Source organism: Cervus canadensis, chromosome 7 (assembly GCF_019320065.1).
Source record: "Cervus canadensis isolate Bull #8, Minnesota chromosome 7, ASM1932006v1, whole genome shotgun sequence".
NCBI lineage: Eukaryota > Metazoa > Chordata > Mammalia > Artiodactyla > Cervidae > Cervus > Cervus canadensis.
The window spans coordinates 50118039-50133687 of record NC_057392.1 but is presented as its reverse complement, the minus strand read 5'-3'; the positions used below and the strand labels follow the sequence as shown (position 1 = coordinate 50133687).

Sequence of the window (15649 nt, the reverse complement as noted above, 5' to 3'; positions counted from 1 at the left end):
CTAAAGAGACTAGAGTCAAATGAAGTGTTTAAAATGATTTTAAAAATTTTATTGTAAGATCTTGACATCGGCTAGTTACATATATTAGAAAAGTTGTACAGTTAGGTATAAATCTTAGGAAAAATGATCCAGTCATATAATTAGCTTCCTGTGCATTCTGATATTGAAATCAACCAATATTACAGGTAATTAGTGAAATGATCCTGCTGGCTAACCCTATCGCATTTGGTGGTGGTTAGTACTTGAGAGTTCTAATCGTAGTTTATTTTTTCAGTGTCGCTTCCTGGCTTTTCTCAATTCCATGGCTGTGAAATCAACTGCTATATGTCATTTAGCTTTCAGTAAATGAATAATATAGGTGGAAATAGAAAACAAATTATTTTCCTGCTTGTGTTAAATCATAGGAGGACTTAGTATAAATGGTGTTTAGCATTCTCTATTCTCATGCTGTTCGGAGTACCACTTACATATACTAACAAGTTGGATGCTCAGGCTAAGCATCTGTCCTTAGCTTCATTATAAACAAGAGGGAAAGGAACTGTTATGTTTTGGTATGTTAGTTAGAAATATGAATATAGCTCTTGTTTTCAAGACCAGTAGATCTTGTTTTTTTCTTAATGGTAAAATAATTTACAGTGAGCCCCATAGATCTGCTATTTTAAGATTCTAAGATACAGTTTAAGATTATTAATATCCTGTTGAATCTGACAGTTTAAATGAAAGCAATAGTGAATACTGTTTATTTTTATGCTGCCAAGGGCCTTTTTTCAGACCTGGAGTTATCCTTCCTCTTCCTAATATTTATTGGATTATCCATGTATAACCCTTTTATTCCTCACTCTCCATATTTGTGAAAGAGCTACTGACAGGGCTGTACCTCTGTCTATTTTGTTTATTAAGATGTACTTAGAAGGGCATAGAACAGGGCTTGTTCCTGCCCACTTACCTTGTGTGAAAGTAAATGAGACGAAAAACAATTTGTGCACCTCTATAATAGTATCATTCTTTTACTGTCCTTAAAGATGATTTCCTTACTGTATCTTCCCTCCATTCCCCTTATAGTTAATACACTGGTGACTTAAGCCTTACATTGTCATAATGACCAAAGTGCTAATATGATGAGGCTTTTATCTTTCCAGGCATTTGAGGTTTACTTGAGGTACAAAACCACAGCTACTTTTTGTCATTTTTTGATGATTCTTTCCTACTACCTTTTGAAAATATTAGTAGGCCTTCTTTTTTTTTTTTTTTTTTTTAATGCTTTCTGGGTTTTTTTTTTTTTTTTAATACTGCACAGCATGTGAGATCTTAGCTCCCTGACCAGGGATCAAACCCGCACCCTCTCCAAGGATCTTAACCACTGGACCTCCAGGGAAGTCCCTATTTTTATCTTATTGGTAGCAGCTAGTAGATTTTCCCTGTATTATTCAAGCAGAGGAGCTCATGCAGAGGTAGTAGATTAAAACTGCCATTGGTAGTTTTGCCTCCTGTAAATGTGTATGTACACATACATAGAAATTTTTGCAAGTCTTATACATTTCTGTATTTCAGAATGGCTACAATTGCTTAGTAGGAAGAAATACTTAAAATTTAAAAATCAGGCTTGCTTTTGTTAGGAGCTAGTAAAGGTTTTTCTCTTTCAGCTTTAGCTTGTTTCTGCAGAGTGTTCCACTCTTTCTCCATCAGTTTTACAGCCCTGGAATTGTAGGAAAGCTCTGGTTTCAAGACTATTGATACCCATTTCTGTCAGGGTGAGTTTTGAACTAATTTCATAATGAAAACTAAATATATTAAACAACAAGACAAGGACTTACTGTAAGTAGCTGAATTTTACTAGTAAAGTGCATCAAAATAAAATATATCCCAGGTTGCTAGTTAAGACCTCAGATAAATGATAGACTAACAATAGCATGTATTATTCTCTTAAAATACGTTAAAGTGTCTTATCACTAATCTTTAAGATTTATTTTGTGAACCTAAAGGTTTTAATCTTGTTTCCTATAAAATCCTAGATTTAATTCTTGACTCTTATCATCAACCTGTCTTTTATATAATATAGTATTAATCTTTTAATTTAACGTTAAGCAGATAGGAATGGTATTGGTGAAACTATGCATGAGTTATTCCTAACAGTCACACCAGAAGGGCACATGATAAATTTAAATACTTAAAAAATACAAATTTATAAAAATCCTAAGTCATTGTTGCTAAATACTAATATTAGCATAAAAATTGTGTTTGTAATATTCTAATAACCTTATATCATTTTAACTCTTTATGTATCTGTTTTATTTTACCACATTGTCAAGGTTAGTCCTTTATAGTCCTTGGCTTGTGCAAACATTCTGTTTTATGTAATTATATTGCTTTTTAAATTATTGCCGCAGTTGTAGAGATATATTGGATTTTCTGCTGTAACTTAGATTATATTGCATGATATCATTAAATATTCACATCCTATACTAATACTGTTTATACATTTCATACTACTTTAACTTCAGTTGGATGAATATTTAATGGAACAGAGTAAATCAGAGTAACTTTCCAGATGAATTGGGAATATAATCTACATAACAAAATTTTTATGATCACATTGGTGTGTGATATCATGTGTATGATCACATTATGAGTGTGATATCATGCCATATGATCATAATATGGAATTTATTTCTTCATTGGCCTTCAGGATTTTGTTCCTTGGGTTGTGGGCTCCTCAACACGCTTGTTTTCTCACATTTTAGGAGATGATTAATAATTCTTGTCCATTTTACACAAACACAGTCAAATGAAAAATGCTTCCGTCCGGAAGCTGCTGCTTGCTCTACAGGAGTGGGAAGCAGTAATACAAAGTTTGTTTTATGTTGCATTTTTCTAATTCACAAAATAAAATTTGAAATTTTTAGACAAAGGCTTTTTAGGAAAAAGCAGTTATGGATTATGTACCTATTATTTCTAGCAAGTATTGTCATTTTTATTTAAAAGAAGTTTGGGGGGGAATTTTGAGAAAGCATTTGGAAATAGGAATTAAAATCTCAAAAGTAACATTTTATTGCATGGATAAGAGTTATTAATGTCCACTTCAATAAGCAAATCATTTAGAATATTTTCATATGTATTTGCTACCGTGAGGTCTTGGCTGCTTAAGTAGCCAGTGAAATCAGGATGAATAAAGATTTACATGAGTTTTAACTTGATTTTTGTCTCCTGTGGAATAAAATCATGTTTAAAAATTTTGAGTACAGAAATTAGATAATTATTTTCAGATTGAGAATGGCAGCTTCGGCATCTCCCTAAGGAGTCAAAGCAGTTGTGTGGGTTTGTCCTAAGTGACATCATTTAACTGCAATTGGTTATTGTGTTTTATATTTAGAATTGTGATTACTTTACAGCCTGGTGTAGAATAAAGTTCTTTATTTTGGATATCTTATCTTAGAACTATTAGCATTAGTAATAATTAGGAGTCATTTCCCCAATACCTGTGGATTTTATCCTACTTTTGTTTTATTTTCAAATCAGTTTTGTTTGCTTTACTCAACTTCATTGCCTCTGATGCATTCGCTTTATTATGGGTTAGAAGATCTTGCAGTGGAACTAAATTTAAAAACAAGCATCTGGCTCCACTTAAAGCTCTGAAAATGCACTTGTTCTTTGCACATATTAAACACTTTCCTACTTATGGAATAGAAATGGATAAGTGTTTTCTTAAAAGATACACTATGACCAATGAATTTTTTCAGTAGCTGTACATTATAACGCATCTGACTTCGAAAACATTTTTGTAAGGATTTCAGTGCTTTATTTCTCAGGCATCCAAGTCCCTGTGCTTGAGTACAAAACAACCTGTCAAGAACATAGTAAATGTATGTGTTGATCTCTTATTTTTCTAACAAGCCAGTCATAAGAAATGACTACAATGGCAATAGGAAGATGATCTCTTTTTAAGGTTTTCATTTATATAAACTTTTCAAGAGCTGTTTTTGTTGATGAATAAGGTTACTTTCTTAAATAAGCATTTGATTTAAAATTTCCTTTGATTAAATATCCGTATAAAGTCTATAGTTTTTACTCTTAAAAATGGTTTCTTTAAAAAGTTAACTTACTGTATATTCTATATAAACCTAATTCTACTCAAATAAAAAAAAATTATTTTAAATATTTAGGTGTCAGACAAAGAGAAAATTGACCAGCTTCAAGAAGAGCTTCTGCATACTCAGGTAATACTAATGTAATTCTTAGTCATGTAAAAAGAACCAAAGAGTTTGTCTTGTACTCTAAATTTGGTGATGTGGAAATTTATCTGAGCAGAGTTTGTAGTGATTTAATGATAGAACCTTATTACTATCATCAATAGATGTCCCCACAAATGAAAAAGCTAATTGAGAAATAAGGAATAATGAAGGAACTTGATAAGCTTAATTAACTCATTTATGTGTAAAACCTATTGTTGAGTGAATCTTATGCTTTTAATTTTAGAGGAAGACTATGGCAGAAAAGACAGGGGAAAGTGACTTGTCCTTGTATAAACCTGTGCTTGCCTTTTTACACTGATTGGCTAATTCGAGTAACAGTTAAAAGAAATTGAAGTGGAGTTCTATCACAGTTCTCTAATGTCCAAAGCCAATCAGATAATAATCTTTCTAAAGGTATTAATATTTCTGACACTACTTTAAAGAGTTATTCTCTTACAGTTGACGATACAATTATTATTTTAAAGAATTGTTCTGTGCAATGTAATCGAGTAGGGAACATTCTCGTGAAAAATTGCCACATTATCCACTCTATCATTAATTATTCTCTATAGATACAATGATACATGGTAATTAAGTTTAAATTAAAAAGACTCATCGGGTCTCTTTTTAGGGAAAAGTACAACAAAGCAATTTAAATAAAATTAGGAACCAGTGTATGTTGTCTCAGGTTTTCTTTATATCTATGTATTGATTCTTATACTCAACAGTATGTTAGAATCAAGTGTGCTCTGAGCAGCCCTAACGTTGTTATGATTACAGTCTGCAGCTAGAAATTAAGAATCCCTGGCCTCAGAATGTGATCTCTGGAGCATTAGCATCAGTGATACTCTTTGGGAACTTGTTGGAAATGCAGAATATTGGTCCCATCCCAAATGCACTGAATCAGAAACTCTGGATATGGAACTGAGCAGTCTTTGTTCTTTTTTTTTTTTTTTTTTTAATTTATTTATTTATTTATTTTTTCAGTGGGTTTTGTCATACATTGACACGAACCAGCAATAGATTTACACGTATTCCCTTTGTTCTTAAAAACCCTCAAGTGATGCTGCTGAGTTCTTAAGTTTGAGAATTACTGGCCTAGAACTTTGCAGGATGGCCCAGTAGCACATCTCTGCAGGAAGCCTGCAGACTGACATATACTAAAGAGTGTTTCCAGCTCCAGAAAATGTAGACCCCATAATTGATGCTGTATTTACCAAGTGAACCAGTAGAAATCCTACCACTGTTGTATATACCTGTTGATATCAATCCTTCCATTTGTTGGAAGCTGGTAGGCATTGTTGAAAGTACTTTATGGAGAATTCATGATCTAATAATGGCATTATGTATATTAATAGTGTCCAGTTGAAATAAAATGCAAGCCATGTGTACTTTAAAATTTTTGCATTAAAATAAGGGTAAAAAGAAATAGGTAGAATTTTCATGTTAATAATATATTTAACAAAGTAGATCTAAAATAGTTATATATCTAGTTAGTATAAAAATATTAATGTGGTATTTATGTATTTTATAGAAATCTGATGTATGTTTTATTCTTAACACACACTTTAGTGCAGACTAGCCACATTTCAAGTGCTCAGTATCCATATGTGGCCGGTGGCTGCCATCTGTATTAGACAGCATAGGTCTAATTCTTAGATAACTGCCAGAAGTTTGTTGTATGTACTGTTACTGAATATAAATGAACAAGTTCTGTGAAAATATGTTTATAATATAAACTAGCCTATAGTTCTACCTGTCTCATACTATATAATTTCTTAAATTTATCTTAAATTGGACATTCTCTGAGGATAAAGCCATGATCTCTTGTTATTTACTTTGTGCTTGGAAGATTGTAACAGCCTAACATATTTTCCAAGAAATATTTTCCATCTCCTTCTTTGCATTAACAAAAGACATGTTACTGTAAAATTGGACAAAAACATCCAGTTGGTGGGATGGGGAGGGAGGTTGTGGAGGGTGGGGATGTGTGTATACCCATGACTGATTCATGTTGATGAATGGCAGGAACCAACACAATATTATAAAGTAATTGTCCTCCACTTGAAAATAAAATTTTAAAAAATCTAGTTGGTTATAAGAAAGAGTAATTCTTAAAAATTTTCTGAACATGATTAATGTTTATAGAAGAAATAATTGTGTATAAACAGAGAAGACCAGTTAGAAAAGGATCACATTTATTGGAGAACAGTGTGTAGCCAAGCATCTAATTTGACAAAAAAGCCTGTATAAATGTTTTAGTCTTTTAAATTGTTCTTATGTCAGTATTTTAAAAATTAATGTGTAATCTCTGACCATAGAAACTTACCAAAACTTAGAAGAGTTTGAGCCCTCAACTCAGACCTATATTCAAAACTTTGTGACCTTGGATAAGCTCCTAAGCATCTCTAACCTCTGATTCCTAACCTGTATAACCTTTGCCTTACGTGAAGCCTTAAAGAAGCTAATACAGGTGAAGCACTAAGTAAAGGGCCTGTCATGTAACTCATGGTCAGGTACTGTTAGCTATTTTTATTTTATACCATTTTAATAATATAGAGGCATAAGGAAAATTTGAATTTTTGTCAAATGTGCCTTAACTGAAGATTTAAAATTTTGATGCAGGAAATAGTGCTTCATAGAGATACTTAAGAGCTTGCCTTTTAAACTCCTTTTATTTTTAGTATTTTTATTAATTTCTTCAACATAAACAGCAAAGAATTTTCCAATAAGATGCCAATTATAACAGAAAACTATGAAGTTCATTGTTTGAGATAATATTCATCATTATTTTGTTCAACATTTTCATAGTTGACTTTTAAATGAAATAATTCATTTTAAGTACTTCAGGATCAAGGAATATTTTAATTTATACTTAATGTTATTTTTTAACTGATGGTTTCTTAAAAAGTTACTTGTATTACTGTGTTGCAGTTAAAGTACCAGAGAATCTTGGAACGGCTAGAAAAGGAGAACAAAGAATTGAGAAAATTAGTATTACAGAAAGATGACAAAGGCATCCATCATAGAAAGCTTAAGGTATTTTAAGTGTGTCTTAACTTATTATCTCTCAAAACTCTGCCACTTCACATTGTGTATTCATCAATATCAGTTTTTAAGGAACTGCAAAGGGTTCTATCGTCCTTTTCTTTCTAATCTTGTGTCCTTAGGGAAAAGGGAGGTCTCCTCATTTTGTTAAGACTTCGTAAATTATAGTCTCCAAGCATTTGTTTTTTTACTAGATCCATTAATTCTTCATGCTTGTGAATCAATGAATCAATTTATTTTTTTCTGAAATATTGAAACTTCCCCAGTGGCTCAAATGGTAAAGAATCTGCCTGCAATGCAGGAGACGTGGGTTCAATCCCTGGGTGGGGAAGATCCCCTGGAGAAGGGAATGGCAACCCACTCCAGTATTCTTGCCTGGAGAACTCCATGGAGAGAGGAGCCTGGCAGGCTACCGTCCGTGGGGTCGCAAAGAACTGGACAGGACTGAGTGACCAACACTTTACTCCTAGGTTTGCTTCATTTCTGCAGCTGTAAAATCAGTAAGTTAATAGAAAATTACATATGTCCTATCTTTATTACCTTACTTGTAAATGCCACTGAATCAAGAGGCCACTTTCTTCAGTTTTACAATAGTTAACATTTTCTTCTGGAAGGTTCCTTGGGCATTTTAAAGAATTTTTGAAAAAACATGCTGGTATTGTTATCGGCATATTGATAATTACCATTATCAGTAAATTCAATATTATTATTACCCACTAAACCAACCTGTATGTGCTACATTAAATTGAAATAATTCTTTTTTTAACTTAAATGTCATATAAGTAAACAGAATGTATATGTAGAAAAACTGCAATAAATCATGACACATGCATTTTGTGGCCACGGTCCAGAGATATACAGTTCTGGTTTAACCAACATGTATTAGTAGTTCTGACTCCAAATTGCAACTGCATAATACTAGCATGACTTTATTTATAAGCCAGTATGTGGCAGTTGGAAAAGTCACATCCAAATGTTGATAAATATGGAGAATTTACCTGAGAAATTGTATTTTCTCTCATTAAGTGAAATAGTAATGAAGATTTGAAAAGTTTGTTGTTTAGGTCAAAGGGATAATAGTTGCTTTCCTTTTAATTTTAGGTGTCTTTTAAAAGAGATGAAAGGAACTTCAGGCCCTCATTTTGTTCCTACTTTGGTATTAAAACTTACCTTTAATTATTAAATGCCTGGCCTATTTATATGTTCAGTCATTCCTGAAATACTTGAAGCTTGTTATTTTCCAGGAAACATGTTTGACCCTGGTTTTACTGAGAGAACAGTACAGGATGTCTGCTCCTGGTGCTCTCACGTTTTAGTCTGCCCAGTTATCAGTATACACTACTCCTCCTTACTGATTTAACAGGAATTTTGGTGATTCTTTCTCTACTTTACCCTTTCTTCAGTCTCTGTCTCCCTCTCTGACACATACACCAAACATTCCTTTCAGTTGGTACCTGGCTTATTGGGCCTTTTTAGTGTTAATGGTCTTTCTTTGTTGGGCACTTAATATTAGCTCATCAGTATTTTTTTTTTTAATATTTATTTATTTGTCTGCCCTGGGTCCTTAGTTTTAGCATGTGGGGTCCTTAGTTTCTCTTAAGTTGCAGCATGAAGGATACTTAGTTGTAGTGTGCAAATTCTTAGTTGTGGGCATGTGGGACTTAGTTCCCTGCTCAGCGATCGAACCGGGGCACCTAGCATTGGGAGCTGGGAGTCTTAGCCACTGGACCACCAGGGAAGTCCCTAGGTCTTCAATATTAAACAATAACCTCCCTCTTTTACTGTTTAATTGGAAGATTAGAAAATCCTGAATTAACATACTGTGTTAAATCAGTGTCTTTTGAAATAGATTGGATAAGAAAGTATGGAATTTTATTCTGTACTGTTTTACATTTACTCAGAATACAATTATGAGAACTCCTTGAATTTATCAGCTTTTTTATCCTGACACATCTGTGGGTTTTTAAAAATGTTTTCTGTATTTTATAATATTGATTTTTGAATTTTATAGAAATCTTTGATTGATATGTATTCTGAAGTTCTTGATGTTCTGTCTGATTATGATGCCAGTTATAATACACAAGATCATCTGCCAAGGGTAAGTGAAAAATTAGTACACAGTGAAATTGCCCATTAGCAAAAAAGCATGTTAGTTTTTTAAAAAGTTATGTGTGTGTATACATAGGCAAAGACACAAAATTTTCTCTCTAATATTCATGTGTTCTAGGTGATGTCTCAAGCATTGAATGTTGTTTAACTATTTTGGTCCATTAGTTTACTTATATTTATGCATAATGAAGGCAGGCTTTCAGATATTTGGCATTATATGTTCATGATGTCCATGATATTAAAATTCCTGAATGGTAGATAAAATTAGGTATATAGGAGAAATATAACCTCACAGAATTGAAAATGTCTTTGTAAAGAGTAAATTAGCTGTGGAAGAGATTTATGCAATATTAATGTTAATCTGGTTTTAACTAGTGGTTTAAATTAGTAATAAAAATGTGGCTATAAATAATGGACCCAATTAATGTTTTGCTGTTTATTTTCAGTACACATCCATGTATAAACTATCATTTTTTTTGTGGATATTTTAAAATCATTTAACTGGACAGTTTCTAAAGACTGATTCTCAGCAGCATTCCAAGTGTATTTAAGTTCGTATCAAAAAATATGAATATGTGGTATTTATTTTGTGGTAAGGTTGTTGTGGTTGGAGACCAAAGTGCTGGAAAAACGAGTGTGTTGGAAATGATTGCTCAGGCACGAATATTTCCCCGAGGGTCTGGGGAGATGATGACACGCTCTCCAGTGAAGGTGAGAAACAGGCTCTCTGGGCCAGTAGACTTACTGTGGTGATCATTTTCTAATGTATTTAAATGTTGAGTCACTATTTTGTACACCAAAACTAACATAATATTGTTTGTTACCTGTACTTCGGTTAAAAGAAAAAGATAGGCCAAACGAAGTTCTTCAGGGAAGTAATCACTTTAACAAAGTTTGTCCATAGTGTTGAAATGAAGAATTCTGACCAAAAAAATAACTGATATGTAGCATTTGAAATTATTCCTAGTGTAGGAATTAGTAGAAGTCACCCCTCAGACAAGAACAAAGATCAGGAGTTTGGGGCTTGCCTGTGGGATGTTAACAAAGCAGCCGCTGGATATGCAAGTTTGGAGGGCGATCTGTACTAGAGACAGAAATGGAGGAGTCATAATCAAACATCTAAAAGTGGTAGTTAACTCCCTAATGGCTAAGATTGCCTACGGAGTGAATGGAGATGGAGAAGACCTACAACCTCTGACACATTTAACTCTCAATAAGTAGAGGTGAAAGAAATGAATTGTTATCTAACTTTACCATTGATGTGAAATGCAAAATTTCCTTTTAGTTTTTCAAGTTTTGTTTGAGATTGATGGTTTTGTACTTGGTACTCTTTATAACATTGACTGGGAAATGGAACCATGTAAGTACTGTGGGAATTAATAGAAATTGTAAATACAGTCTTCTCAATTTTCTGTTAATTTCAGGTGACTCTCAGTGAAGGCCCTCATCATGTGGCCTTATTTAAAGATAGTTCTCGGGAGTTTGATCTTACTAAAGAGGAAGATGTAAGTAGATTTCATATGAGGTTTGTATGTGTAATTTTTTATAATCTGTGTAAACATAAAAGACAACTAAATGGTATATTTAACTGACAATTTTCTTAGGATTTTGTTGTTTTCCCATTGATAGCTTGCAGCATTAAGACATGAAATAGAACTCCGAATGCGGAAAAATGTGAAAGAAGGCTGTACTGTCAGTCCAGAGGTAAGTGCTGCAGTTCATGTCAGCCGTGTTCTATGGAGATCCAGTGTTTTATGATTTGAAATCATAGAGCATTGATATTTAGATTGAAGTAATTCAAAGATATCTTTTTTTTAATATTCCAAAGAATGTATCATTTTGTGGAAAAGTTTTATGAAATAATTACTCCCATAACTTTTTTCTGAACCACATATCTAAATGAATGAGATAAAGAATTTTCAGGATATGTGTCAACAAAAAAATTCCTAACAAGCTGCCTCTCAAAGTTTTTTGGCTTTTGGGTTTTTTTTTTCCCTGAACAGACCATATCCTTAAATGTAAAAGGTCCTGGACTACAGAGGATGGTGCTTGTTGACCTACCAGGTGTGATTAATGTAAGTGTATACAAAGCACGTATCTTATCTTATTCTGTTGTGGCAGACATTTATAATGACCTTTAAAACCTTTTTCTTCAAGACTGTGACATCAGGCATGGCTCCCGACACAAAGGAAACTATTTTCAGTATCAGCAAAGCTTACATGCAGAACCCTAATGCCATCATACTATGTATTCAAGGTAAATCTTATTGAAAGATTTTAATTGCACTAATATTCTTCCTTATTTAGCAATCAAGGTTTGTTTTACATATGTGTTCCATAAACACGGGCTTCCCTGGTGGCTCAGATGGTAAAGTGTCTACCTGCAATGTGGAAGACCCAGGTTTGATCCCTGAGTCGGGAAGATTCCCTGGAGAAGGAAATGGCAACCCACTCCAGTTCTCTTGCCTGGAAAATCCTGTGGATGGAGGAGCCTGGTAGGCTACAATCCATGGGGTCACAAAGAGTCGGATGCAACTGAGTGACTTCACTTTACATAAACATATAAAATAGATGTTTTATTTTGTCCTGTTGTTCATTTTATTAGTAAGTAGAATTGAAGTTGGTAATATGTTTGATGAATTTCACTGTGTAGGCATCATAGAAATTCTTATTGGCTAGAATTTCTTTTCACAACTAAGATAAAATATTAAGGAAACATGATCTTACTATAGTGTAGACACAAGATGACACAGTTGTAGCTTCTTGAAGTTTTAAAAACCCACTCTGTAACCATTACTATGTCATTTTTCAATGTATTTTCAGATGGATCTGTGGATGCTGAACGCAGCATTGTTACAGACTTGGTCAGTCAAATGGACCCTCATGGAAGAAGGACGATTTTCGTCTTGACCAAAGTAGACCTGGCAGAGAAGAACGTGACCAGCCCCAGCAGGGTGAGGGCAGGCTCTTTAAGCAAAGCGTTAATTCCGACAGAAACTGACGGGGGACATCTCCTGGTGAAGTACAAGTAGTAATGGGGTTTTTCTTGGTTTTCATTAAAAAAAAGCAAAGTATTGTAAAGTTATAGTAAATGATGTAAGTGCAGAATTGAGATTTAAGTTTAATTCTACAGTTATAACTATAGTTTGATTCAAATTCTTAAAACTAATGTTGCTTACTCTAAATTTTGCAGGCTGACATAGTCATGAACCTCATTGCAGTATTTTTTAACATTAGTTAGTGTTCATAAATTAGTGTAAAACTAGTGACAGTTTAGATTCCTTTTGGACATTACTTATGTTATTCTTTGTTTTAAATTTTTTTATTTTTTTATTCAGATAACTGATTAAAGAACGTGTGGCAGATTTTCATAATAGAGAAGGCATTGGATGGGGTGTCCAAGCTCAGCATTCTTATCCATGCTCTACCAACAGATGGCTACATGTCCTTGGGCAAATCTTGTTAATTTGTTCTGCATCCAGACAGTGCACAATCCAGTCTATTAGGCTAGTTTATCTCTGGAGTCACTTTCATTTCTTATATTCTTGTGGCTTCTGTATCAGCTTCCCAGTTGGCTCAGTGATGAAGAATCCACCTGCTAATGCAGGAGACACGGGTTTAATTCCTGGGTTGGGAAGATCCCCTGAAGAAGGATTCTTGCCTGGACAATTCCATTGTCAGAGGAGCCTGGTGTGCTACAGTCCATGAGGTTGCAAAGAGTCAGACAACTTAGCCACTGAGCATATACGCAAACACACACACACATGACATCTCTACATGGCGTTCCGTGTCCATTTTCTCCTCCTCCCTTAACAAGGAAAGAATTTTGTTTCAAGGTACCATTGTGTGCAAGTTTTACTAGTGCATGCTCTCTTAATTGTGAAGGAAATGGTAACCCACTCCAGTATTCTTGCCTGGAAAATCCCATGGACAGAGGAGCCTGGTAGGCTACAGTCCATGGGGTTGCAAAGAGTCTGACACAACTGAGCGACTTCACTTTCACTTTAATGTAAAAGTGGGTGAAACTGTGCAAACTAAGCCAGATTGCTTAGTTTCTCATCTGCTCTGCTGTTGCTATGTAACATCGGGTAAGTTATTTCACTTTTTCAGTGCTTTAGGCTATTAGAAATGAAAATATTAATGGTACTAAAATTCTGCAGCACAGCAGACCTGAGTTCCATCCCTGGGTTGGGATGATCCCCTGGAGAAGGGAATGGCAACCCACTCTAATATTCTTGCCTGGAGAATCCCATGAACAGAGGAGCCTGGCAGGCTGCAGTCCGTGGGGTCATAGAGAGTCTGACACACATGTGCAGCTAAGCACAAGCACATCTCATAGGTGATGAAGATTTATTGAGTTAAATGTTTGTTGTAAAGTGGTTGAGCTTAGCATGAAAGTGTTACGTAAATTGTGGCTGTCATCCATTGTTATTGTTATAACTTCATCCCCCATAGAACAACAGCTTGAAATATAAGTAGCCATCCCTTGTGCTTCTGTTTAGAATTTCTCTCTTTCTCACAAATCTGAAAATTTATGGGACTATGCCTCTGTGGTAAGGATTCCCAAGAGAGACCACCCCTAGGTTCACTGATTGTCTGGAAGGACTCATAGGACTCAGTGCACAGTCATACTTATACCGAAGAAAAAGATGCAAGAGATGATGTCTAAAGGAAACCACACTCAAGTGTCCAAGAGTCCTTTCCCAGTAGAGTCACACAGGAAGTGCTCAAGCCGCCAGCAATGAGGTACTAACTAGAGACTCAGCACCTAAGATTTTTACTGGGGGCTGGTCACATAGGCACCCACAAGTACCAACATTCCAGACGCCCAAAGGAAAGCAGATGTTCAGCATAAACCACATTGATTGCACAATAAACCACTGTTATTTAGGGAAAGTTCTGTATCAATGTAGGGGATTGTTTACCAGTTAAGTTCACAGATGCCAGCCAAGGACAAGCAGGCCTTTCTGAGGACAGCAGTCTCAAGCCTGCTGTGTTAACTCTGCAGTCTCCATGACCTTAGCTTTGCCCTATTTTCAAGGGGAAGGCCTGCCATGGCAGTATTGGTCCTGATACGGAGAAGGGGGAGAGTGAGGTGGAAGCAAACTTCTGTGCTTCCTTCCCACTTCCCATCTTTTCTTTCATTTTCTTCTCTTCATTAGGGTAATGAGCTTGTATTTCCTTTAAATACAGTTGAAGCTTGTATCACTTTTCTTTTTACACTAAAGATTTAGCATTAGCTTAAGAATGTTACTTATCTTAGAGGAGGGATTCTTACCTCAATATTTATCTGAATGAGCTTCTGGAAGTAGGAATTCTTTTATATTGTGTGTGAATGATAGATCTCTGCAAATGTGTATTTTTCTGGGGACAGAGTCTAGTTTTTATTACTTTTAGAAAAGGAGTTTTGACCCAAAAGAGTTAACAACAGTGGATCCAAATTTTTTTTTTCAGAGTTAATTAAAAAAAATCATCCAACTTTGTTAGAATTTAGATATTGGGAAAATAATAATAGTAGCTACTGTTTACTGATTGCGTCTGCATGCCTGACACTGTGTTAAATATAATATACTCTTTTCAACTACCATTTTGAAAAGTTAAGTAACTTACTTAAGGCCACATACCTAGTAAGTGACAGAGCAGAAATTCAAAATAAGGCCTGACTCTAAGTCACTGTACATCATTCCAAATTCTAATTTTGGTACTTATGTTTTAATAATACATTTTTGATATAACAAAATTAAATGTATTTTATTTTTTCCTCAAATAGCATTTGAAATACATTTCAGCACTTGTACAGACATACATTTATCTAAACATATACAAATACAGCATTGTTAAATTTACCTTCCAAATAGCATATTATGCTTTAAAATTATGTAAACTCACATGTCATGTTTCTTTTTTCCCACTTTTAAAAATAGATTCAGCAGATAATTGAAGGAAAACTCTTCCCAATGAAAGCTCTAGGTTATTTTGCTGTTGTAACAGGAAAAGGTATGCAAAGATGGATTATTACAGTTTTTTGTTGTTTTCAAGTAATAAAAATGAACTTAGAACTTTACCACCATCTTTCCCTAGGAAACAGCTCTGAAAGCATTGAAGCTATAAGGGACTATGAAGAAGAATTTTTTCAGAATTCAAAACTCCTAAAGTAAGTATCTTGTTGAAATCTTTAAAGAATTTATAGTGAGGGAGTAACTTCAGCTGTTTTCAGTTTAAAAGTTTGTCTTATAACTGTCAGTTTAACATTGACTTTCCAG

The 15649-nt window shown here is 34.3% G+C and overlaps 1 protein-coding gene across 5 annotated transcripts in view; it reads left to right on the top strand.

The window, feature by feature from the left end:
• The window catches only part of OPA1 (OPA1 mitochondrial dynamin like GTPase), an 81344-nt gene that overhangs the window by 18837 nt on the left and 46858 nt on the right, over positions 1-15649 (top strand). For all 5 annotated transcript variants that reach the window (XR_006270341.1, XM_043473343.1, XM_043473342.1 and 2 more), the window contains 11 exons: positions 4161-4214; positions 7164-7268; positions 9289-9375; positions 9984-10097; positions 10811-10891; positions 11016-11090; positions 11390-11461; positions 11544-11643; positions 12210-12340; positions 15311-15383; positions 15468-15540. Coding sequence is in view for 4 of the 5 variants with exons in the window: in XM_043473343.1 (XP_043329278.1) it covers positions 4161-4214; positions 7164-7268; positions 9289-9375; positions 9984-10097; positions 10811-10891; positions 11016-11090; positions 11390-11461; positions 11544-11643; positions 12210-12340; positions 15311-15383; positions 15468-15540 (965 nt within the window). In the remaining variant the exon portion in view is untranslated. The remainder of the gene's footprint in view (positions 1-4160; positions 4215-7163; positions 7269-9288; positions 9376-9983; positions 10098-10810; positions 10892-11015; positions 11091-11389; positions 11462-11543; positions 11644-12209; positions 12341-15310; positions 15384-15467; positions 15541-15649) is intronic.